General features: G+C 37.0%; 1 protein-coding gene across 3 annotated transcripts in view; it reads right to left on the bottom strand.

Annotated features, from left to right (window-relative positions):
• ARID4A (AT rich interactive domain 4A (RBP1-like)) overlaps window positions 1–26,425 on the bottom strand; it is a 74,581-nt gene that overhangs the window by 5,701 nt on the left and 42,455 nt on the right. Inside the window, exons 12-23 of one of the 3 annotated variants that reach the window (XM_011989582.1) lie at window positions 23,472–23,544; window positions 21,795–21,889; window positions 21,215–21,312; window positions 20,455–20,686; window positions 17,163–17,413; window positions 14,255–14,452; window positions 8,816–8,900; window positions 6,996–7,137; window positions 2,731–3,861; window positions 2,424–2,528; window positions 1,974–2,018; window positions 1,044–1,190 (exon numbers count right to left, since the gene is read on the bottom strand). In XM_011989582.1, coding sequence (XP_011844972.1) covers window positions 1,044–1,190; window positions 1,974–2,018; window positions 2,424–2,528; window positions 2,731–3,861; window positions 6,996–7,137; window positions 8,816–8,900; window positions 14,255–14,452; window positions 17,163–17,413; window positions 20,455–20,686; window positions 21,215–21,312; window positions 21,795–21,889; window positions 23,472–23,544 — 2,602 coding nt within the window. Of the gene's footprint in view, window positions 1–1,043; window positions 1,191–1,811; window positions 2,019–2,423; window positions 2,529–2,730; window positions 3,862–6,995; window positions 7,138–8,815; window positions 8,901–14,254; window positions 14,453–17,162; window positions 17,414–20,454; window positions 20,687–21,214; window positions 21,313–21,794; window positions 21,890–23,471; window positions 23,545–26,425 lie in introns of all 3 variants that reach the window. The other 2 variants (XM_011989581.1, XM_011989583.1) reach the window with 2 other exon arrangements.

The raw sequence follows: 26,425 nt of genomic DNA on the forward strand, positions 1-26,425 counted from the left end.
GAGTTGGGGGTGAGGTAGACTTGCTTCACTGATGGGAAGAGGAGATCCAATTTCTCCTTTCATTTTCAACCAATCCCATTTCTCAGCATTGCCCCATATCCCTTCTGAGGGCTTTTCTGGGGTTACATGGTATGAATTGTCTTCCTTCTTGTTGTTTTGTCTCACTATGAGGACAAGCAAGCTTAGTTTCAGCAGTATCTCATCTGCTAGGAGAGTTACAGTAGTCCATCAGTTATGCAGCTTCCAAAAGATATACTGTTGACATTTCTTGTCTGCTGTGGTCATTCTCTCGTCCTTTTGAGTTTAGGGCTCTTAATTTCCTTTACTGTTATTTTAACAGGGCTTGGGGATGGATTGTATATGGATATGTTCATGTTTAACTAGAAGTTAATCCTATAACCCCCGAAGGGCTAGCTCAGACACTACTCCCTCTCTGTGATTGCTCCAAAGTAACCTCTGCTTCCACTAACTCCTATACTTGCTAATATCATTCTTAGGGCACACATTGTTCCACTAGATGTTAAGATCTCTGAGATGAAAATCTGTGTCTAACTCATTTCTGCACTTCCACCACCTGGCAGTGCCTGGCGCACAGCACATGCTCATTAAAGTTGCTGGGTGGCACTATCTTATCTTTTAGTTGTTTAGGGAATGATTTCTAATCCCAACAAGATAATCTCCTTGAGAATAAGCCTTATGATTCATTCATTTTGGTGAACCCCATAATAAATACAGTGCCTATTAATAGGTGCCAATAAATGTTTGAGCAAAGAGTGAATTTCAGAAGGAGTATGCTCTACCTGAGAATCCATCACATTTAGTACAACCACACATTTTGAAAGACAGTTCATACTCCCTTTTAAGGGTGTCATTCTGATTAACTCAGTTGCTGACCTACTCCTTTCAACAAAAGAAAACACTAGGAATTTAAAAACAGCAATTAATGAATGTGTGCTATATTCAATGAGTATCAAATTTAAATCTTCTAAAATGATAGGATATAGTTTTGAAATATAAGAGGAGAAAAATTATAATAAAATTACCTTCCCTGTCTTTCTTTTTTAATCTTTTTCTCCTCCTGTCTATGGTTGCAACTTCAGACTTCAAAGACATATAATATTTTCTGATTTCCTGTAGTTTTTCTTGGAGAAATGAAATTCTCTCCGTACTGTTCATATTATCTAATTCATCTAAAAGGGGGGAAAAAAGTTAATTTGCATTTTAAAATAATTCTTTGAGAAAAATGATGGCAGTTCTATCAAACATCTAACTCATAAATCAACAAAAGCTTTAGTTTATTAAAACCTAGTACAGTAAGCTAAGTAAGATTGTAAACAGGGAAGATGTGAATTAAATTCATGATTAAGAATTATTTTTAGATCCCAAATGTTCTATACTAAACATTTATTACTTAAATGATCAGAAAAACATAAGAAAACATCAACACAAACCAACCCTGACCTATCTATAATTATAGTTATCAGAATAGTTTCCCTGTATTGGCATTTTCTTCACTACTACTAGTTATACAGTAGTTAGTGCTACAAAGGGCACTTCAGTTTCACTGATTTATATAAATCATACATGTCTTCTTAATGGAGACCTTCCTGTAAGTCAATATTTATCAAGTTAATTTTATGAAAAGACACAGATTTATACTTAAGACAACATGTAGTGATTATTGCTAAGGCAATATTTGGAATATCTAAATAGTTAATCATTATTCCTTATTAACATTAATCCAAGTTGATATTTTAAGATATATTCCACTTTACGGTATTCATTTATCAAGTTTTCAGTAAGCTTCTTACTGAGTTGAAAGCTCCATTTGTATGTCCTAGGGGATGAATTTGGATGTTTTTCTCTGTGTTTATCTTTCTCTCCATCTTTGATGTGTGGGGATATTCTTGCAGGAGATCGTGCAAGTTTCTGTGGCTTAGATACATTAAGATGCTTTACTGGGGTACATTTACTTGAATTGTCTAGGACAGGAAGATCTTCACTATCACTGCTTTGTCCTATAAATAATGAAAAAGGTTAACTTAGATTATAAATGATAAAATTCTTAAATATCAAAATGCAACAGACCTAACAATTATATTTCTTGGTATCCTACCTACAGAAATATGTGCACAAATGCACAAAGTTTATAACAGTATAAAAAAAAAAACAAAACCTAAATGCTCACCAACAGAGAAATGGTTAAAAATGATAAACTTTTTAATACTTTCCTAAAGTTGTTAAAAAGAATGAGCTAGAGTTCATAAGAATAAAAATGGCAAAATATCTAGTATAATACTGTTAAATGAAAATGCAAAGTTATAAAACAATATAGTATTGCTCCATTTATGTTTAAAACAAGCCAACAAACTGCTAAAAATACTAACACTATAAGACTAAAGCTAGCATTGAATAACACCAACCTGTTCCATTCTTTTCATTTTTGGCTGCAGCATTTGTTCGCTTTGGGGTACGCTTTTGCTTTTTTGCCATTAATCCACTATTGCCATCACTTGGTCTTTTCTGACCTGAAATAAGGTGAAAAAGGGAACGTGAAAAAAAAAAAAAAAACCCAAGAGGAAGTATATTTATTCAACAGACTACACTGACATTTCTTTTTTTAAGAAGAGAGAAAAGAAAAAGAAACTACAGATCAACAGTACCTAAAACTCAACAGTTTTAATTTTTGGTTTTCATATAAACACTAACTTTTCCCTAGAAAGTCCTTACCCTTCTCTCTGCTCTCTCTCTCTTGTACAATTATACTACAGGTACCAGAGGCAACATTAGTTTCAAATCCATTTGCCGATTCCCTCTCACAGAGACCTTCTTGAGATTCTTCAGCAATACTATCAACTTCAATCGTTATATCACTCTCACTTTTTACGCTTCGAGACTCATCTTGACTAAGAGTAAGTGGTGAAGCTACTGAAAAGTTATGTTGGACTACAGGAGGTAGGGCAGGTGGAATAGAAACAAGAGAGTTAGACTCAGAGCTTTCAACTGCTACATCCTCAATGCTGGTCTTATCCTTTTCATCCAAATCATCCAAATCTACTTCATGGCAAACCAAGGTTTCGGGCCCAATCAGAGGCATTGCATCCTCATCTTCTTTTAGTGGAATATTTACAGTTTCTTCAGCTGGACTATCAAATCTTTCACTAGTCAGTTGTTGGATGCATTGGTTTGACTCTGCTGTCAATGATGGCATTCCTTCATTTTCTCTTTCAAAGTGCTGTTCAAAATTTAACTTTTTCATTCCCTCAGATCCAATACAATCACTGGTCCTTTCTTGAGATACAGTAGTTGTCATTTCCATTCCATTCTCAATTCTTATTTTTTTCTCTGGTGATGATTGTCCTAGTATTTTCCGTTTCAACTTCTTTTCTTTCACACATTGGTCAATTTCATCTTCTGTAGCAGAAGAGAAGTTTTTATTGTCTAATGAAGACAATTCAAGACTACGAGCCTCTATATGAGGTTCACTTCCTACTTCATTCTGGCCAAATGATGAAATCTTTATAATTTCTAAAGAAAGATCTTTTGTCTTGCTTCGTCTTCCCTTTCCTTTTGGAGATTTTTCGGCTTCTTTCTTAACTTCTTCTGCTTGTTCCATTTTGTTTCCAAAAATCTGTACTATTTGTTCATTCTCTCCAACTTCTAACTTCAGGGTTTCTAAAGGCTGCAGCTGAGTCCTATCATTTTCTTTTAATATGTGTGCAGAAATCTTTGGATTTTCTTCATCTAGCTTATCATCATTCAAATTTTCATTTTTTTCTAGTTCATCTTTAAGAGAAAGTTCTTCATTTATTAGATTCTTTTCTAAAGCATCTTCTGTTTCACTATCAGATGAACAAGAGTCTGTAAGAGGAAATATTATTATATTATGCAGGTTTTTATATTACCAATGTAATTTTATAATAAAAATCTTACCAAAAATAACAATAAAAATATTAATCATGTACCTCTGAATACCTCCCTGTAGAAAGTTCTGATATAAAACAAATCATAACATTTGTGCCAAGAATTTGAGGGGGAGGGGAAACTACATTAAGCGCCAAGTAAAAATATATTATATTGCGTATTACTAACTCAAATCTACATGAAAAGCTATTTTGCAATATTCCCCAGTATCATATTTAGGTACAAGAGTCCTTAAAAAAACATCAAAGGATCAGTACCTAGACATCCTAGACATGAAGTTAATTTGTTAAGTGGTTTGAGATAGTATCTAGGAGGGACATGTGATGGGCATTTTGTATCCTAAGAAAGGAATATGACATTCTACTTAAAATAATTGTGGAAAGAAAAGTTTTTTTTCTTTCCTTTCCTTTCCTTTTCTTTCTTTTTTCTTTTTAAGACACAGTCTCACTCGGTCGCCCAGGCTGGAGTGCAGTGGCGTGATCTCGGCTCACTGCAAGCTCCGCCTCCCAGGTTCAAGCCATTCTCCTGCCTCAGCCTCCTGAGGAGCTGGGATAGGCGCCGGCCACCACGCCCGGCTAATTTTTGTATTTTTAGTAGAGACAGGGTTTTGTCATGTTGGCCAGGCTGGTCTCAAACTCCTGACCTCAAGTGATCCGCCTGTGTCAGCCTCCCAAAGTGCTGGGATTACAGGCATGAGCCATGGCGCCCAGCAAGAAAAGTTTTTAAAATGGGCAACTGGACTCAAAACTTTAAATATTCTTAACAAACAAGAAAGTACAGGAAACAAAAATTATTCCCTGTAAGTAAGGGAACTTGTAAAATAATAAAGTAGGGTTCTAAGACTGTATAGGATCTAAAAAATATAAAAATCTTGTCCACATGGTGCTCATATCCTCAAGAAGTTCAAAACTGCAAAAACGAATTTTTAAGTGAAAAGGTGTATACAATTTTATTTTGTGGTTTTATCATAAACAGAATGTAGAATTCATTTTCAGGTTTTAAAAAATCCCTTTCAGTGGTAGTTTAATAAGGCTGGTATGTAGTTTTGTAGACTGGACACTAAACACAGTTATGCTGTCTAGGTACCTTTCACTTTGTGGACATCTTTCGTTTGTCAGCAGATGGCAGTAAAGAGGAAGGATGTCCTTTTATAATTTGCACACAAGCACCACATGTACTAATAGCAAACATGTAGTTCAGTATAGCTTTTTTCTTGAAAGAAGAGAAATTTTTATGTAAGACAACCATTTAAAATTTCTTTTTTCGGGTCTGGGCACAGTGGCTCATGCCTGTAATTCCAGCACTTTAGGAGGCTGAGGCGGGTAGATCACTTGAAGTCAAGAGTGCGAGACCAGCCTGGTTAACATAGTAAAACCCTGTTGCTACTAAGAATACAAAAATCAGCCAGGTATGGTGGTGCACACCTGTGGTCCCAGCTACTTGGGAGGCTGAGGCGGGAAAACTGCTTGAACCCAGGAGGTGGAGGTTGCAGGGAGCTGAGATTGCGCCACTACACTCCAGCCTGGGTGACAGAGTGAGGTAGGGTCTCGCTCTGCTACCCAGGGTGGAGTGCAATGCTATGATTACACTTGCTGTAGCCTTGACCTCCCAGAGTCAAGCAATCCTCCCACCTCAGCCTTCTGAGTAGCTGGGACCACAGGTGCACACCACCACGCCGGGCTAAATTTTTAAATTTTTTTCGTAAAGATGGAGTCTCACTATATTGTCTTGGCTGGTCTGGAACTCTTGGGCTCAAGTGATCCTTCTGCCTCAGCCTCCCAAGGTGCTGGATTACAGGCATGAACCACTGCGCTCAGCCTATAATTTCTTAATTACATTTAAAAGTATACAGTGGTAGAAAAGTGGGGAAAATGAGTACAAGCAGAATAAAGTATGTTCACCTATACTCATTATAAAACATGCCTGTACCACAATAGTCTGTGTTCTCTTAGCTTTGCTTAAAGATCCCAGGTGAACAGCACTGAATTTATAGGAGACACTGGTACAGGCTTTGAGGGAAAGTGTAGCACACATTAGGATGCATGGATTGTCAATTCACCTTCTATTAAAATATATTATTTTTAAGATATTTATGAGAAAAAGTATTCCTAAATGAAAACATCACTAAATTTCAAATAAAAATGATACAGCAAAATATTTTCCTCAAATCAAATTTTATAGTTTCAATCATATGAGATTAAAAACCTAGGTGATTTACAGGTTGAACACCCCTAGTCCAAAAACCTGAAATCCAAAATGCTCCAAATTCCAAAACTTTTTGGGCACCAACATGATGCCCCAAGTAGAAAATTCCACACCTGACCTCATGGGACAGATTGCATCCAAACACAGGTGCACAACTGTCTTCGGCAGCCCCAGGCTAGTGTACAGGTAACCTTTTAATGAAAACACAGCATTGTAGGTGGAGATTGAAAGCCTGCTGTTTGTTGTCATTGTTGTTTAGCAGCCAATACAGATATTCTGGTGATGCTACCTTGCTGCTTAGTTTCCTCACACACTATTTTTCCACTGTATTAATTGTAAGTCATATGTTTTACTGTTATGTAATTATGTGTAAGAAAATTACTTATCAGTAGGTGGCATATAAATTCAGAGTCAAGAATAACAGTGATGTCAAACAATCACAGACTGTTCACATGGGCGACTGAGACAGTTATACCTTTGATTTCTGATGGTTCATAGTACACAAATCTTTATTTCATGAACAAAACTATTAAAAATGGTATAAAATTACTTTCAGGCTATGTGTATAAGGTGTGTATGAAGCACTAATTTTCATGTTTAGACTTGGGTCCTATCCCCAGGATAGCTCATTATGTATATGCAATATTCAAAAATAATAAAAAAAAAAATCAAAAAATCCAAAACACTTCTAGTCCCAAGCATTTTGGGCAAGGGATACTCAACCTGTACTGTGAATATTTCACACAATGGAAGTTTTATTATTTATGTTTTTTTTTTTTAAGTCAGCCATCCTCAAAATCGAGCACCTTCCATTCCATTTGACAGAGGTGAGCTGTCTGGTATATTGCTGCGAGCACTTCTGGTACCTGATTTTCCTTCACTGTTTGCTGTCTTAGATAAGCCATACGGCATGTTTGATGAAAGGGTTGATTTTAAAGGAGGTCGTCCCCGTTTTGACTTCTGCCTCTCCTCATCTCTCTTTTCGTCCTTTTCACTATCTTCTTTATTCTGGGCAACAACAACAAAATGTATGAGAAGGGCCAATGCTTTATGAAAAATGAACATTCTACTTATCCAAAGAAAACTACATCTCAAAAAAGGTTTGATATTTTATATGTCACTTCCTAGTCTGTGCTTATAGAAGGATCAAGAGTTTTCTGGCTGGTCTGAGAGGTTATCGGCACTTATTAACATTAGTGTCACTGAAATTGGTATATAATCCTCCACTTCTGAATTTCTAACGTATTTTGTATTTACATAAATACAATATTGTACAATTGTAATACTGGAATTATATTGTGATGGTCAGCATCAGAGCATTAGAAGGCTATACAACCATTCAGCACTCCCCACTGTTCCCTACTATCCCCTGCAGAAGGGAAAGATACCTATCATCCACTAGACAAAACCATGGGCAAATCTCTACAGCAAAGCTTGACAACTGAGGGTGTGGGTGAGGGTACAACTGGCCAGTATATATGTGTTTTAAAATTTTAGTATTGGCTTCTAGCATTTAAAAGTCAAATTTCACATTTTAAGAAATATAGTGGTCTTGAAAAATCCTAAAATCTGGCAACCCTGGGTCTGCATTCCCACAGCAGAGTGGTTAGTTCCATTCTGTCTAAATAGGAATGTGTCCTCTCATTTGTCACGGTTAGTCTTACTTTATCTTTCTCCTATAAAGCCTCTACGGGAATATGAGTTTGAAAGTCATGTCCTAAGGGTTGCTGGTTTTCACCTTTGCCGAAACAATGTGGTAATGTGTTACTTTTAAGCTCCTGGGTTATAAAGAAAAAATCACAATTAACTTTCAAGAATCAAGATTTTTTTTTTTTTTTTGGAGACAGAGTCTTGCTCTGTTGCCCAGGCTGGAGTGCAGTGGCGAGATCTCGGCTCACTGCAAGCTCCGCCTCCCGGGTTCACGCCATTCTCCTGCCTCAGCCTTCTGAGTAGCTGGGACTACAGGTGACTGCCACCACGCCTGGCTAATTTTTTGTATTTTTAGTAGAGACGGAGTTTCACCGTGTTAGCCAGGATGGTCTTGATCTCCTGACCTCGTGATCTGCCCACCTCAGCCTCCCAAAGTGCTGGGATTACAGGCGTGAGCCACCACACCCGGCCAAGATGATTATTACAATAAGATTTATTAGACAAACACAATATCGTATATGCATATTACTAAGCAAAAGAAGCCAATCTAAAAAGGTTATATGGTGTATGATTCCAATTATATGATATTCTCGAAATGGAAAAAACGATGGAGAGAGTAAAATGTCAGTAGTTGTCAAGGGTTGGGGTGGGGGTAAGAATAAACAGAACATAAAGGACTTTTAGGGCAGTAAAGTTACTCTATATGATACTATAGTGGTGGATCCATGTCATTATATATTTGTCAAAATCCATAGAATACACACCACCAACAGTGAACCCTAATATAAACGATGTACTCTGGGTGACAATAATGTGTCAATGTAGGCACATCAGTTGTAACAAATACCCCACTCTGGTGGGGGATGTTGACAATTTGGGAAGACTATGCATGTATGGGGCAGAGAGTATATGGAAGGTCTATATACCTTGTTCTCAATCTTGGTATAAACCTAAAACTAAGAAGTCTTAAAAAACACACAATACAATTTGAATAATTCCTATACATATTATAAGGGACATAAATCTACAAACATACTTTCGCTTTTTTCTTCTGTTTTTTCTTTGGTCCACCTTTGTCCAAAGGCCAGATTATCCTGTCAGCCTTCACCCACTCATCATACCTTAAAAAAAAAAAAAAAAAAAAGAATATGTACAAACTTTATAAATTATAACCTTTTTGAAATGTATTCACCAAACAAAAACAACAGTGAGACAGACTAAATAGTTTGTTCTTAGTGTTGGCAAGAATATGAAGGGCACAGGGGCTGGTTTGCTGGTAACATGTGCCAGTAACTATACTAGGTATTTTGCATAACCACTAGGGAAAGGCAAGAGGATTTAAGAGTTAACAGGTTTAGAAGGAGGTCTTGGAAAGCAAACTCTAGATTCAAGACAATCTGAACTGCTTTGTTTTCTACAGACCTGAGCTTATAATCAGATTCTGCACTAGAATTCGCTCTATTGAATGAATAATAGAAAGCTAGTCAGATAAATTCAGATTTGCAAGGTGATCAGTTTCAGGTTATTTTATCAAGTCCATTTCAACTTCCTTTTCTTCCTCAACACTCTCTCTAGTCTCTAGTAAAAATATAAAAAATTAGTCTCTAGTCTAGTATTTCCAATAAAATTTTCTTCTGAACTACATTGCCTTCAGGACTTTGAAATTTTTTAGAGATATCTGTATTTCACCTCCTTTATCTAAGTTTATTCTGTTTAGCTCAAGTTGAAAACTCATTTCCCCTAAACTTTTACTTAAAATTTTTATTTTTAAATTTATTTTTAATTTAATTTTCTGGGGGACAGTTTCAATATTGTTGCCCAGACTGGCATGCAATGGTGCCATCTTGGCTCACTGCAACCTCTGCCTCCTGGGTTCAAGTGATTCTTATGCCTCAGCCTCCCGAGTATCTGGGATTACAGGTGCCCACCACACCCAGCTAATTTTTTATTTTTCGTAGAGACGGGGTTTCGCCATGTTGACCAGGCTGGTCTTGAACTCCTGACCTCAGGTGATCTGCTCACCTTGGCCTCCCAAAGGGCTGGCATTACAGGGGTGAGCCACTGGACCCAGCAATTTTTTTGAAAGAGGGTCTCACTCTGTTGCCAGGATGGAGTGCAGAGGCATGATCCCCTGGGCTCAGATGATCCTCCCACCTCAGCCTCCTGAGTAGCTGAGACCATGGGTGTACACCATTGCATCAAGCTAATTTTTGTATTTTTTATAGAGACGGGGGTTTTGCCATGTTGCCCAGGCTGGTCTTGAATTTCAGAGCTCAAGTGATCTGCCCACCTCAGCCTCCCAAAGTGCTAGGATTATAGGTATGAGCCACTGCACCTGGCCTTCTCAAATGATTACTATCACTGCTGAATGTCTATAGTCCAAGTGACTAATCAGGGGCAAATAAGAAATTAAGTTTTCTGGAACTAAATAACAGTTTTTACATTATATAAATATACAAGTATTTATAGAATTAAGTCAAAATCTAAAAATATGTACACTTAATTGAAGAAACTACAGGCAGTCCTTGCTTTAGACCAGGAGTGTCCAATCTTTTGGCTTCTCTGGGTCACACTGGAAGAAGAATTGTCTTGGGCCACACGTAAAATAACACTAACGATAGCTGATGAGAAAAAAAAAAAAAAAAGAAAAAGAAAAAGAAAAAAAAAACCACACAAACAAAAAAACTCTCATGTTTTAAGAAAGTTTATGAATTTATGTTGAGCCACATTCAAGGCCATCCCGGGCTGCATATGGCCTGTGGGCCACGGGTTGGACAAACTTGCTTTAGACTGTAGCGTGTTAATAGAAACTCATGTATCTGGAAACGATATTCTTGCTTTGTAAACCAGTTACCATGGAGATGTACAAAGTAAGGACATGGTTCCTGTATGCATGTATTTCAGCTGACATGGTACCATGACTACCTATACAGATGCTCCTTTACTTATGATGCCATTATGTCCTGATAAACTCATGACAAACTGAAAATATCGTAAGTCGAAAAATGCATTTAATACATCTAGCCTACTGAACATCACAGCTTAGCTTAGCCTACCTTAAACATGCTCAGAACACTTATATTAGCCTACAGTTGAGCAAAATCATCTAACACGAAGTCTATTCTGTAATAAAGTCTAAAATATCTCATGTAATTTATTGAATACGCTGTACAATATTGGTTGATTAGTCTCATGGTTTCTTCGCTGCTTGATGTGGCTTGCCACCACTGCACAGTCTAATGAGAGAGTATCATACTGCGTATCACTAGATCAGTAAAAAAAAAAAAATCAAAATTCAGGCCAGGTACAGTGGCTCACGCCTGTAATCCCAGCACTTTGGGAGGCCGACGCGGGCGGATCACAAGGTCAAGAGATCGAGACCATCCTGGCCAACATGGCGAAACCCCATCTCTACTAAAAATACAAAAATTAGCTGCGCGTGGTGGCATGCATCTGTAATCCCAGCTACTTGGGAGGCTGGGGATGCTGAGGCAGAAGAATCGCTTGAACCCAGGAGGCGGAGGTTGCAGTGAGCTCAGATCGCACCACTGCACTCCAGCCTGGTGAAAAAGCAAGACTCCGTCTTAAAAAAAAAAAAAAAAAATCAAACTTCTAAGTATGGCTTCTACTGAATGCATATAGCTTTTGAACCATTTTAAATTAAAAAAAATTGAAGTTGAACCACTGTAAGTTAGGAACTACCTGTACTATGATTTGAAAACGATCTCTCACCTCATTAACCCAGTATCTAGTTTCTAAAATGGGACTGGCTATGAGCATTGTACTAGGCCTTTAAATATCTGTACTTTGTTAACTTATATGGAAATGTTTATTCATCTGAACATACACTGAGGGCCTACTAGTATGCACCGTATCAGGAAGTACGTAGAGAATAAACATGGCCCATGTTCTCAAGCAACCCATAGCCTGTTATAAAAGACAGACATAGGGTAAAATCAAGTATAGTCTGGTAAGTGCAATAAGAGAGTTATGTATCTGATCCAGGGCTAACAAAGGGATAACTCTATCCAATTCCACAATTCCAAAGGAGGTATCAGACAACCAAGAAGCGCAAGCCTGATTTTTAGTGTACTTGGTCCTGGCGACACTGGACAAAGCAGTATATCATGTAGGTACTTCTAGCACTAATACTACTAACCAAGGACAGTCCCAGGATTTCTCAGTGAGAGACCAGGACTCTTCTCACACTTCTTACACTTGCAGATACTCCCTTTCAGGAATCTGGCTAAATTCTTTAGGAACCATGGTGGCTTCATCTCAACGAACAGGCCAGAATTATACCAGCTTTTAGGAGTAGACAAGAACAATGAAAAAACATGAACCAGGAGAGTACCAGTTAAGTAACAAATTAGGGAGATGACCAATCCAAAACCTGAGTGTATAATAAAATGACTGCTGAGAAGAGTCATAAAGTAAAACATTAAAGAGATGAGAAAGAAAGATGATACGGGAAATTCTAGAAAGCAGAACACAGACATATACAGATGTGAAACAGGAGTGGAGAGTTGTGAACTAAATAAGAATCTGAAGAAGAAAGAAGGCTATCATGTGATGCAACTGGAAATATAATGACTGAAAGTTGATAAGATATAGTCCTTTTCCCCTGAATTCAGCAATACATTGTAAAGAAAACAAAACAGTTAACATTCATGGAGCACTAAGTGCCAGGCATGATTCTAAGCATTTACATCTTAATACAAATATTATCACTACAGTAGTCCCTGCTTAGCCACAGCGTAGTTCAATTACCCATGACCCAAAAATATTAAGATAGTTTGAGAGAAAGACTACACTCATATAACCTTTATTACAATATATTGTTATAATTGCTGTATTTTATTATTATTGTTAATCTCTTACTGTGCTTAATTTATAAATTAAACTTTATTGTAGGTACGTATGTATAGGAAAAATGATAGGGCATATAGGATTCAGTACTATCTGAGGTTTCAGCATCCACTGGGGGTCTTGGAACACATCTCCAGCAGATGAGAGGGAACTACTGCATTATACATCACCTCTACAAAATAGGAACCGTATTTTTCCCAGTTTAGAGATGAGGGATTTGAGTCATAACAGAGCACACATCTAGTGTACAGAGAAACCCAGGAGCAGTCTGGCTCCAAATAAATACAGGGCAACTAGAGATATTAAACATGCCAGATTTTGTAAAAGACAACAAGAAAGGCAGCCCCCGACATTTAGGAATTTGCCTGGCACTATCCGTTGGGCCTTGGTGTTGCTTGGAGCTAGTCTGGCACGCATAGCTAGGCCACACTGTCCTGCTGTTGAAATATGAACAATTTCAAAGAGCATCAACATCAGACAAGTCCATTCTGTGATCATGATGTATCAAAACAAAAACAAGACCACTTCTTAATCGTGTCTGAACACAGAAAAAACAGGAACATTGTCCAAGTCACAAAAACGACCAAACATCTTTTTTTTCTTGACTAATGTGAGTGATTGCTGTTTCTTTACCAGTTATAGTGTTACCTTGGTCTGTCTCTCCTTCTAGATAAGATGTATTAAGAAAACCAATTATAATTACCCCAGCTTCCTGACAGGATCCAATATGGAGCAAAATCCCTTTTTTTTTTTTTCTTTTTTTTTTAATAAGAGACAGGGTTTTGCTCCATCATCCAGGCTGGAGTGCAGTGGCATGATCATAGCTCATTGCAGTCTCCAACTCCTGGGCTCCAGTGATCCTCTCACCTCAGCCTTCTGGGTAGCTGGGACTACAGGTACATGCCACAATGCCAGGCTAATTTTTAATTTTAATTTTTTGTAGAGATGGGGGTCTAACTACGTTGCCAGGTCTGGTCTCGAACTCCTGGCCTCAAGCAGTCCTTCCGCCTCCACCTCCCAAAGTGCTGGTATTACAGGCACGAGCCACCATGCTCTGCCTTTCTTAAACCCTCCCCAAAATAATCTAACGGAATATCAAATCTAAGTTCTAACGTTCTGTTTTATTAATTAGTCGACTTAGAATTATTACAGTGCTTGACACAGGCTTGATTTCTGATTAATGAAACAAACAAACACTGCACAGTTGGAAGCTGGGGGCCTGGCTCCCTGCTCATATTCAGTAATATGTCTCCACAGAATTATGAATTATTGTTTTCCAAAGGTGGTGCCTTGAGCCTCTGTTGATTCATTTAACACCTTATTACTAAGGTGCCCTATGGTTTTCCTTGCTGTGTGTTCTCCCTCACTATAAATGAGTAATAAATGTAACTTGTTCTAACTACAGGTGTGATCCTGGTAGTCTCCGGCTAGAAGCATTGACACTGCCAGTATAACAGCAGGAATGTCAAAGTCTTGGAAAATTCAGAATCAAGGTGTGCTTTGTAAATATATACCATCATTTGCTTTCACTCTTCACAACATTAAGTTGATGTTCTATTTAACCACTGGAAAAATTTCAATAGTAAGAAAATACTTTCTTGCTTACCTGACATTCCATCCATAGTAATGTACCAAATATAAAACTTCTCCATCATCAATTTCAGTGCTTTTAATACTGGCTTCATAAATTTTCTGAGTCTTCCCTCGTCCGTATTTTACTTTCACTTTGGTTCCTGTTAGGCAGGGTTCCATGTCTTCCTCATCTTCCTCTCCCTCAGAGTCACATTTGCTTTCAGTTTCTTCCCTGCAGTAAGTTATAATATTGATAATGCTACTAATAACTTAATGGAGAACAAAATATGCTAAAAGAATTCAACAGGTAGATTATTCACAACCTAAATATTACCTTAGTAACATATCAGTGGAGGAGGAGAAGAAGGAGGAGAAGGAGAAGATTTCTGTGGCCTACCTACTAAGGAATTTATTACGTGAAGGTGCACTGTACCCAAAGTAAATCCATACTTTTTAAAAGCCAATCAAGTCACAGCTAATGATGATCTGTAATCAAACAAATCACTTCTGACAAAACAAAATAAGAAAAATACGCTCTGAAAAAATTCTTTAGAATTCGTATTTAAGTGCCAGCTAACGATGATCTGTAATCAAACAAATCACTTTTGACAAAACAAAATAAGAAAAATATGCTCTGAAAAAATTCTTCAGAATTCATATTTAAGTGCCACCTTATATGTAAAAAAAGATCTAAGGATATTTTGTATCTTCCTGCAACTGAATTTTCTTAAATCTGCTTTACTACCACAATTAGAATAGTTCTTGGCAAGACTAGTTTTTTTTAGTGGGCAAAATAATAAGCAAGGGCTATCTACCTTAGTAACCATGTAAACTAATTTATATTTTAAAGGTTTCCCAACCCTAACAAAGAAAAGAAATTTGAGTATTAGATCACTTGCTGACACTGTAGGATAGCACCACAAGAACAAAGCTTTACATTTGTGTTGAATTCTATTTGTTTACTCATATTCCATCAGCTTTTCTTTGTACTGATAATCAGGTATAAAGATTAAAACAGGACGGTCTAAAAATACTTTTAATATTTTTATAACAAAACATTGTGTATCAATGCTGTAAAGACTCACAAGAGAACTGCATCAAAGATCATTCTAGTGTCACAAGCATTAAAAGCTCAACAAGTAGTATTGTTCTCTGTAATAAATACAGGGCATTATTTTGGTGACCCCTGGGAGTCCTGACATGAAGCTTTGACAGCCCATTTGCAGTGCGAATGTTTTCTCTTGGAGGACACCTTCCAATAATAGACTGATGAGGTAAATTCAAAACATTATGAGAAAAACTACTTAAAGATAATATTGTTCTTCATATTCAAGTCTGTGAAGTTTTCTCTAAAATAAACCTCCATTTACATAGCAGTTATAGTCTTTAAATCACATTTTTACATAGATGTATTATATGTTTTATATACATATTTCAATATACATATTTTGATGTTTTTCACACAAAGCTTCAAAGCTTTTCACAAAGCCTCAAACTATAATTAGGCCTTCCTTTTTTTTTGAGACAGAGTCTCACTCTGTTACCTAGGCTGGATGGAGTGCTGCGGTACAATCTTGGTTCACTGCAAGCTCCGCCTCCCGGGTTCACGCCATTCTCCTGCCTCAGCCTCCCGAATAGCTGGGAATACAGGTGCCCACCACCGCGCCTGGCTAATTTTTGTATTTTTAGTAGAGATGGGGTTTCACCGTGTTAGCCAGGATGGTCTTGATCTCCTGACCTCATGATCCGCCTGCCTCGGCCTCCCAAAATGCTGGGATTACAGGTGTGAGACACTGCGCCCGGCCAATTAGGCTCTACTTTTTAAGTGGTTCACCTTTGCTTAAATTTTTTTGTCCAAATATTTAAAATTCTATACTCATATCATTATACTCAACTCCAATTATTTCCTCCTACTTTTCCTAATCCTAATTATATTTCATTACAGAACCTTTTCTTACTCACTAACCTAGTTCATACGTAATTGTGATGGCTCCTGTGCCTATTTGTATTAAATCAAATTACCTCTCCCATTCACTAATCATCCTATTTTTCCAAATATTTATTATCTCAATGGCAGGTCAGTTTTCCCAAATTTGGCTTAACAACTCAAATTTCTAGAAAAATTAACATCACATAATAATAGAAAAATAACTATAGAAGAGAGCTGGTATTACAAGTAAGTGTGTTATGTTGTTGCTCAGTTAAAATTCATTTTTAGTAGTGTCCTAAAATTAGTAAATCCATTTCTCAACGCTTACAGAAACAGCTAATACCTTGGTGAGAGACTACCTTGATCTTGCTGGACTGCCTAATCTTTGACTATTTTTAAGTCAGTTCAGTCCATACTTGTCTAATACATAGAAAAAAAGAATACAGGTTTTACTCAACAGTAAACAGGATGGACATTAAAAAATCTAAAATTTATTGTTCTGATGTGGGGCAAGAATGTATTTTCCAAACTAGAATCAGGGGTGCATGCCACTTAATCTAATACAATAACTTGAAAAAGAAAAATGTCTTAAAGCTAACACACAGAAACATCTGCTAGTACTGTGCACCCATGTGTTTGTTAGCTTTCCCACATTGTACCTTTTTTAAAATGGAATTTTTGCTGTCGCTGTTTCCTCTTGTCCACTTCCTCCATTTTTCTCCAGCTCCCTTCCCTGCTGTCAACTGCAGGACCTTTCTTTTGACTGGGTGGCGCAGCCTTCTTTGAGGCCACTGTTTAGGGCACAAGTGCTATTAAAATGGTGCGACCAGTATATTCTCCAATTCCGAAAGGCAATACACATCATCTTCACAATGTGTCTCACCTTCATTAGACAAGAGGAACGGAAGTCCCAATAAGAAAACATTCCCTTAAACCTGAATCTCTAAGCAGGAACAAAGCGCTGTTGTACCCCAGACAGGTGCTTCTGGAGAACAAACATAAGATAATGTACCTCTCTTGGCTTTTCTCTTCCTCTTCATCTGAATCTTTGTCAGAATCCTCCTGTTTTTTAATTTTCTTCTCTTTTTGCTTTGGTGTATTTTTTCTCCCCAGTAATAGCTCATTTTCTTTTTTCTCTGCAGTTTCATAGTCATCATCTGCATCCTTATTTTCTGTATCATTGTCTTTTAATTTGTCTTCTGTTTTCTCTTCTTCAATTTCCTTTTTAATAGAATTTACATCTCGAGCAATTCTCCTTCGTCCCTAGTAGAGGTGATAAAAGCTTTAATATAGCTATCACTATAAAGGGGAAAAAAGCAGGAAAAAACATCTTTTCCTTTAACCTTCACAGCAATGACTCTGGCTTGAAACACGGCCCTGAAAACCAACTCAAAGGTACATTTCTCTTCCTTTTGAAAGTAAAAGAATAACTAATATAAATTACTTAATTATATCCAGGTCTACTTTGGCTACATACTACTTAAGAAATATCTGTCAGAATCTGTTTGAGTGAAAAAAGGAAACAACAACAAAAAAGAAACAAAAGTTGTCTCCTTTGTTTACTACGTCATTTTATCTCACTTTTATTCTCAACTATAATAAAAATTTAAAATAAATTATCTAATGTTAATGATAAAACGTAACAATAATAAAGCCAATCCCCTGAATTTTGCTTCTTTAAAAGCTCTGTGGTCTCTAATTCTACAGCTTAGTAAGACAAAATTTACATTGTCACTGTATTTGTGGATGACTACATTTTAAAAGGACTGAATTGCATAAATGGCAAAAAAAGTGAGGAGACTTCTTTGAACGAGTATCTGGAGAGTTCGCTGGGCCAACAGCAATATGTTTTACCCCCACTAGCTTCTATCTAGCCCACTGAATGCTGAAGTGACCATGACTGGTGAGCAATTTCACTATCTCCTAGGTTCTATTTCAAGACAACTTTTATACACTGGCAGAATTCTCCTCTTCTTGGAATAAAGCAGATAAACAGCCGGCAACTTAGGGAGCATTAGGATACAATTAATATCTCAGTAAGCAAATGTTTTCCCTAGTTGCTGGCTATGTGCTATTTACACTTCAAAGGCAGGAAAAGAAGAAATTTTTTTCTATCATAAAGCACTAGCATGCAAGTTCCAAGATGGCACTTCCACCTCCTCAGATCTACACAGTGGCTGGCACATAGCAGGTGTTTTTGTTTTTTTTTTTTTTGAGACAGAAGCTCACTGTGTCGCCAGGCTGGAGTGCAGTGGTGTGATCTCAGCTCACTGCAACCTCTACCTCCCAGGTTCAAGCGATTCTCCAGCCTCAGCCTCATGAGTAGCTGGGACTACAGGCGCACGCCACCACGCCCAGCTAATTTTTGTATTTTTAGTAGAGATGGGGTTTCACCATGTGGCCAGGATGGTCTTGATCTCTTGACCTCGTGATCCGCCCGCCTCGGCCTCCCAAAGTGCTGGGATTACAGGCGTGAGCCACCGCGCCCGGCCTAGCAGGTGCTTTTAAAATATCTGTAGGTAAATGAATGAAAACAACTGCTATAAAACTTGGGTCTGTATGCCTTTTTCCCAGAAGTACCATTTTTATTTATTTATTCAGTTTTTTGAGATGGAGTCTCGCTCTATCACCTAGGCTAGAGTGCAGTGGTGCGATCTTGGCTCGCTACAACCTCTGCCTCCTGGTTTCAAGTGATCCTCCTGCCTCAGCCTCCTGAGTAGCTGGGACTACAGGTGAGAAATGCCATTTTTAGAAGCCTGGCTTATATATGTGGATAAGTGATGAGGATATTTTTACAAGCAAATGTATTATAGCACTTTTTAAAATAGTAAAAAATTGGGAGAAAATTTAGGAGAATGTAAATTTATGGTTCACCTATACTAGACAGCACATTGCAGATATTTTATGTAGGACGAGGAAGGTTTTTAGGTAATGACAAGAAAGTATGTCCACAATACATACAATACAATATAAGGAAATTCGGACACGTGCTACAACATAATGTCTTGCAGATATTATGCTGAGTGAATAAGCCAGTACAAAAAGACAAACACTGTATGATTTCACTTATATAAAGATACCTAGAATATCAAATTCATAGGTACAGAAAGTAAAATTGTGGTTGCTAGGGGTTGGGGGAAGAATGAGGAGTTACTGTTTAATGGGTACAGAATTTCAGTTTTGCAAGGTAAAAATGTTCTGGAACTGGATGGTGGTGATGCTAATGCAACAGTGAGAATGTACTTAATGCCAATGAAATGTACACTTGAAAAGAGTTAAGGTGGCAAATTTTATGTTATATGTACTTACCACAATTTTTAAAAAAATTAAAAAAAGAAAAGAAAACCAATTTGGAAACTTCATGACATTCACTAAAAGATTCCATTTACTACATGAAAGAATGAACAGTTTTAACAACTGGTTTCTGGACTATAAGACAAAGAAATTTCACATTCTTTTTCATTAAATATGATTCCACCAAAAAATAAGACATATTATACTAATTAAACTTCTTTGATGGTGCGGTAAATTCCTTTCTCTTTCTAAAATTTGATAAATCCTACTATGTAAACATCACTGGACACTGATCCAAATGCTAGATGACAATTCCTAAACAGACTTTATATATTAAAGGAAAGAAGGAGCAGAGTTGGAAGATACAACCAGCGTACATGTACACATCACTAGAGCCACACAGTGTGCTATAAAGTTACAGAGAAAGACAAGATACCATCTAGTTCAGGGCACAGGCACTATAAAGAGGTGATTCGTTTATTCAACATCTATTTAATAAGCCTTTATTACGTGCCAGGCACTATTCTAAATGCCTGGGATCTGTCAATAAACGAAATAAACACTAATCCCTGACCTCGTGGAGTGTAATTCTTGTGTAGAGTGGCGCAAAATAGATAATCACAATAAACAGAATAAGTAAATTACAAATAGGAGCAACATTACAGGGACTGAGAATTCTAAAGAGAGGAGGCAGGTTACAATTTCAGATAAGGTGACCGAGATAGCCTTCAATGAGGTGATACTTTAGCAAAAGACTTGGAAAAGGAATATCTGAGATTCATCCCAGATGAGAATGACTTGATCGAACATAAACTGAAAACAGAAGGAAGGGTTTTCAGGTAGAGAAAATAATATACAATATACTTAGAAAAAAGTAGTTAGCTAAGCAGCATTAAATACTGGAAAATAAGCTAGGTTCACTGTAGTACTTTTGTGTATATATGAAAATGGCTATAATAGAAAATTTTAAGTAATACTTAAACCAGATAAAACTAGTATTAAGAACTCACCCTCGGAGATTTTAATTCTATCTCTTCTCTTTCACTTTCACTGTTTGAATCAATATTTTCCTCAGGTTCACTCTTCACTTCTGTTAAAGGCATTTCTTGATCTAATTTGAGAGCCTCTTCCATTGATTCTTCTAAGTCTTTTTTTTCCTCTTTTACTTTTGGTTCATGGTGATGAATAGTTCTGAACTGAATATTTGCCGAACGGCAGTACTCCTCAAAACCATACAGATACCTAAACAAACAATATTTAAGAAATCTTACAGTCTTTGCATTTAACTTGAATTCACATGTTATTAAACACATTTTTAAAAAGTAAAGCCCAGTAATTTTAAAAAAATTTTGTGTTGCTATTTTCTGTGTTACTATTTTCTTGGTGTTTTAGATAGAATTATAAACAGAAAAACTGATCATAAAATGCTGTCCTGAGACGTCTCAGCTTGTGATAACTAAACATAACTATCGTAAGTTTTGATATGAAGGCTGTTCACCCCAAAAGATGTAGCTCTATAATATGTATCATAATCGCAGACACTGTCTGCGTCTTGCTTTTGGAAAGGAAATCAGGACAACATAAGAAATGGAGTAAATAAGATTTGATGCAATGAAATAACTTTCAATCACAAGTATCTGTCAACCTAAACCTTTTTATACACTTTCTCTAACTTTAATGTTCCTAGATTGATGTATTCTTGTTAACAAAGTAAATGGAAAATATTTCCTATAAATATATATTCTTTGATGAATAAACTATACTACTTACTTTCTATAAGCAGTTTTTACATTGTAGGAAGCAGCTGAATTCAAAATAGGAATGCCAAGGTCCATATAAATTTGCTTCCATACAGCACCACTATCAATCTGGAAAATTAAGTTTTTATGTTAACATTTGCAAAGGGAATTAATCTTTTTTTTTTTTTTTTTTTTTTTTTGAGACAGGGTCTCACTCTGTTGCCAGGCTGGAGTGCAGTGGCAGCAATCAGGGCTCACTGCAGCCTCGACTTCCTGGGCTCAAGTGATCCTCCCACCTCAGCTTCCCGAGTAGTTGGGACCACAGGCATGCGACACCACACCTGGCTAATTTTTGTTGAGATAGGGTTTCGCCATGTTGCCCAGGCTGGTCTCGAACTCCTGAGCTCAAGCAATCCACCCCGCCTCAGCCTCCCAAAATGCTGGGATTACAGGTGTGAGCCACCATGCCTGGCCAGGAAATAATCTTTACCCTAATATTCTATGTTCATTAAGGAAATGTATTTATTATCCAATGTGCATATAATGCAATATAAGATAATTTACCTTTTTATGACATCAATACATGTTTCAAATAGCAATGTTATACTTACATTGTCACATCCACCCTGATGATAAACCAGTCTGAAGAGTTTGAAGAGATTGAGATCTTTATAGCCCAAAACAGGTGGTTTGTTGATTGGAGTACCTTTTCAATGTAAGTAGGTAGAAATAAAATGTTTATTCAAATGAGAAATACTAATTTGAAAACAAAGCTGTCAACTTCTAATTTCCCAAATTTCATTAATTAGAGGCACATATTTAAAGAGCCTTAAACAATGTAAGACAACATAAGATATGCTCTCCATTATTTATATAGCCTTTGTGGGGAACTTCAGATTTTAGGTGTTATACTTCTAAAACTAATAAAGCCACCTCTTTAACTGTGAATGAATTGAGTAAAACTAAACACTACATGGTGTGGCCAACAATGTTGCTGGTTCAAGAAGCTTGGGCATAGGGCTGGGTGCAGCGGCTCACACCTGTAACCCCAGCACTTTGGGAGCCTAAGGCAGGAAGATCACTTGGGCTCAGGAGTTTGAGACCAGCCTGGGCAACATGGCGATATCCTGTCTCTACAAAAATTAAAAGGAAAACATTAGCTGAGTGTGGTGGTGTGCACCTGTGGTCCCAGGTACTCGGGAGCCTGAAGTGGGAGGATTGCTTGAGTCCAGGAAGTGGAGGCTGGAGGGAGCCATATTCATGCCACTGCACTCCAGCTTGAGTGACAGAGCAAGACTCTGTCTCAAAAAAAAAAAAAAAAAAAAAAAAAGTTTAGGCATAAACAAACACAATAGAAAAGATAAGATTTACACCCTGATTCCATTTTCACTGCTTTGACACAAATGTTAAGACTGTTAGCAGTAATCTGAAGGATGATTTCTGAAGGCCACACAGAATGTTTAGGACCAATTTATCTTAAGATTTTCCAGGACTAACAAATGCCAAGGAGTAGGATGGTTTATAATTGTTCTATTATTCTACCTATATTAGAAATCTCATCCTTTTCAGATAACAATTGGTCTCCTATTATGTTTAATTTGCTGAGAACAAGGATCAGGCTAGTTTATCTAGTTTATTTACCACAAATACAGCATTAGCAATTAGTGGATATGCAGATTAACATTATAACTGGTCACTTTCTATTTCTAAAATATCAGAATATTCTTTAGTTTTATAAGTGACAGGGAAAACTAAATTGTATTAAAATACTTTCTCACTTGTTTCTATGTAAAATAGGTATTAACAGTTTAATTCCAAATATTTTACTATTGTCAGGTGTAACTGATTCTAGGATTTATTTAAAATCCAAAACTAGACAGGCATGGTGGTTCACAGCTGTAATCTCAGCACTTTGGGAGGCAGAAGTAAGAGAATCACTTGAGGCCAGGAGTTTGAGACCAGCCTGGGCAATATGGCCAAACCTGTCTCTACAAAAAATAGAAAAATAAAAAATTAGCTGAGTATGGTGGCACGTGCCTGTAGTCCCAGCTACTCGAGAGGCTGAGGCAGGAGGATCACTTGAGCCCAGGAGGTCAAGGCTGCAGTAAGCCAGGAGCAAATCACTGCACTCCAGCCTGGGCATCAAAGCAAGAACCTGTCTCAAAATAAATAAATAAATTATAAAATCCAAAACTGTTTATCTGCAATACTAACAAAAACAATGCATATACCTAGAATGTAAACATGTAAAATAAATGACTACTTTAAAATAATGAGCATGAAAATACCTCTGTCTTCCATAAACTTATAAAGCTGCTGGAGGAAGTTGTCCCTCTCTTCAGGATCAAGTTCTTCCTCAGGCTGTAAAGATAAAATATATAAATGTATGGCGCAGTGAACTGGAAAAGATACATGTCTTCTTTTACTTTTGTGAACCCAATGTAAAGTCATCAAATTTTAATAAAGCTGAAAAATCTGAATTTTCTCAATATCCTACAATACCAGATTTTAAGTCATATTTATGAAGATATAAAATGTCTACCCTTCACTCCATTTACCAGTCTAACTCTGCCTTTGAGTATCACTGTAAGAACTAAGATTAGCCAAGAGGAAAACATTCAGGAATAAAATGGGAGTGTTATGTTTTCACCTCACCTGTTATTTTTTTTTAAGCCCATTAAAAATACTATGTGGCCCACGCAAATATACTGGCAGATGAGCACAATCATGACACATGTTCATTATATCATATATTTATATCTAAAAGTAACTTTCATATAAATATGATAGGTTTTGTTATTGTCAGATAAATATAAACCAGGGATTGCAAAGTCACAGTGGCAAAGGATTTTTGTTTAGATGGCACAATGTTTTAAAGAAATGTGAATACATTTAAGTGAGTCATATACATTCTATTTTACCCCAGACCTCATCACCCCCTCATCTCACAATAACCTGGTTTTCTCTTTTGCCTTTCTAGTATGGCCCCTTTGGCTGACTTTGCAACACTTAAAAATAAGATGATAAAATAATTCCAGAAGTAATTCTTAGGGAAGGAAACAAGATACATAATTACTGATTTAGCTTCTTTAAAAATTCTTAAAGTTTAGCAATACTACAGAGAAACAAAACACTGATATGTTTCCTCCATATAAATGATCATAACTCAGAGTATTACTCTCCTCTGTTCTAAAAGAGCTCAGAATCTTTTTTTTTTTTTTTTTTTTTTTTTTTTTTAAGATGGAGTTTTGCTCTTGCTGCCTAGGCTGGAGTGCAATGGGACGACCTCAGCTCACTGAAGCCTCTGCCTCCTGGGTTCAAGCAATTCTGCTGACTCAGCCTCCTGAGTAGCTGGGACTACAGCAGTGTGCCACTACACCTGGCTAGTTTTTTTGTATTTTTAATAGAGATGGGTCTCACCATTTTGGCCAAGCTAGTCTCGAACTCCTGACCTCAGGTGATCCGCCCACCCCAGTCTCACAAAGTGCTGGGATTACAGGCGTGAGCCACAGCACCCGGCCTGGATTTTTGTCTTTACAAAGCCATATTCAAAACAAAGGCAATGCTCAAGCAATAAATGTTGAGTCTCTGGTGTCCAGAGGGCAAGAGGCACTTTAAAATTGTGTTATCTAATAGCTGATAATATAGCCAGGATCAATAAGTATGTAGTTGATTAAAATATATAATAAAAAACCATGAGACAATCAAGAGAAAGGGAGAGAGATCTTTTATTACATTCTTTTTTCTTTTAGTACATTCATTCATAATGATTTATAACACTAAAATACTTCTACCAAATATGAAGAAATTTAAATCTAAGTTCTAACATGTGTCCAAAATCAGCAGTTTACAAAGTTAATAATCACTATAAAGTAGTTAGTAGGGGTGATTACTTAAAGCTCAAATTAAGAGACGGCAGTTTTTTCCCCATGTGAATTTAAAAATATTGCTTTTACAAAGTTAACTGCCAATGAATTAACTGAAGAAAAAAAGTAATTCAATAGCCCAAGAACCACTTCACGCATTAATTTTAAGAACTTCTAGTATGGGGGAAAAAAAATCAAAACCAAAAACCACTTATGCCAGACTGGCTCTATGCTTTGCCTGTGCCCTGTAATCATAATATTCTCTTTTCAGACGAAAACTTCATTCCAGTATATTTTTTTTAAAGACAATCTTGCTGTCACCCAGGCTGGAGTGCAATGGCACAATCTCAGCTCACTGCAACCCTCTGCCTCCCGAGTTCAAGTGATTCTACTTCCTCAGGCTCCTGAGTAGCTGGGATTACAGGCATGCACCACCACACCTGGCTAATTTTTGTATTTTTAGTAGAGACTGGGTTTCGCCACATTGGCCAGGCTGGTGTCAAACCTTTGACCTCAGGTGATCCACCCACCTTGGCCTCCCAAAGTGCTGGGATTACAGATCTGAGCCACTACACCCGGCCTCATTCCAGTATTTATGATGCTACAGAATTCAGGGATCCCTTCTGTATCCAATATATGTAAAAGCAATTCTTTAAAAAGGCAGTAATTTAAAATCAAAGTTGCTCCCCAATACAAGTAAACAAAATCAACTCATCAACTGAAAAATTAGGTTGTACCCAACATTTGATAAATTTTTAATGTTAAGAATACATTTTTATAGATAAAATTTGATTTATGTGTATTTTATTTAAAAGTTAGTGGGTAACCAAGAGTGCTTTAGGTTTCATGAGAAACTATGGCCAAAAAATTGTAGTTTTGGTACAGTTAAACAAGACATAAATGAATAAAGAATTCTACTTACAGACATATGCGTTGAGGGGAAATTTATTTTCTACCAAGAATAAATAAAAGATGATACTATAAACAAAGTTTTAAACTTATCTGATGTTTCTGTGAAACTTAAAATTGCTTCTCTTACAATAAGCCACTCCTCATAATTATTCTTGAAAATAGCCTTGCTGCTAGTCACCTTGCAGTAAAACTGCATACGCTAGAAAACGCCTCCAATGAGAAGAATGTGCCTTTATGACTTTGTATGGGGCTCTTAATTGCTATCACGGTTTGCTTTCTCTATCCATGGCATTTTCATAGCAATTTCCCTCCTGGTCAAGGCCTGGGACTGTTGCATCTTTCAAGGGTTTTGGAGTGCGAGAGGGTTATAAGAATGGGAGGTAGAGGTCTACTAGACCATGCTGAGGAGACTTCTTCCCTTCATTTAGTCATTTACATTTATACATAAGAATAACTATGTACCC

This window comes from Mandrillus leucophaeus, unplaced genomic scaffold (genome assembly GCF_000951045.1).
Source record: "Mandrillus leucophaeus isolate KB7577 unplaced genomic scaffold, Mleu.le_1.0 Scaffold359, whole genome shotgun sequence".
NCBI classification, from domain to species: Eukaryota; Metazoa; Chordata; class Mammalia; order Primates; family Cercopithecidae; genus Mandrillus; species Mandrillus leucophaeus.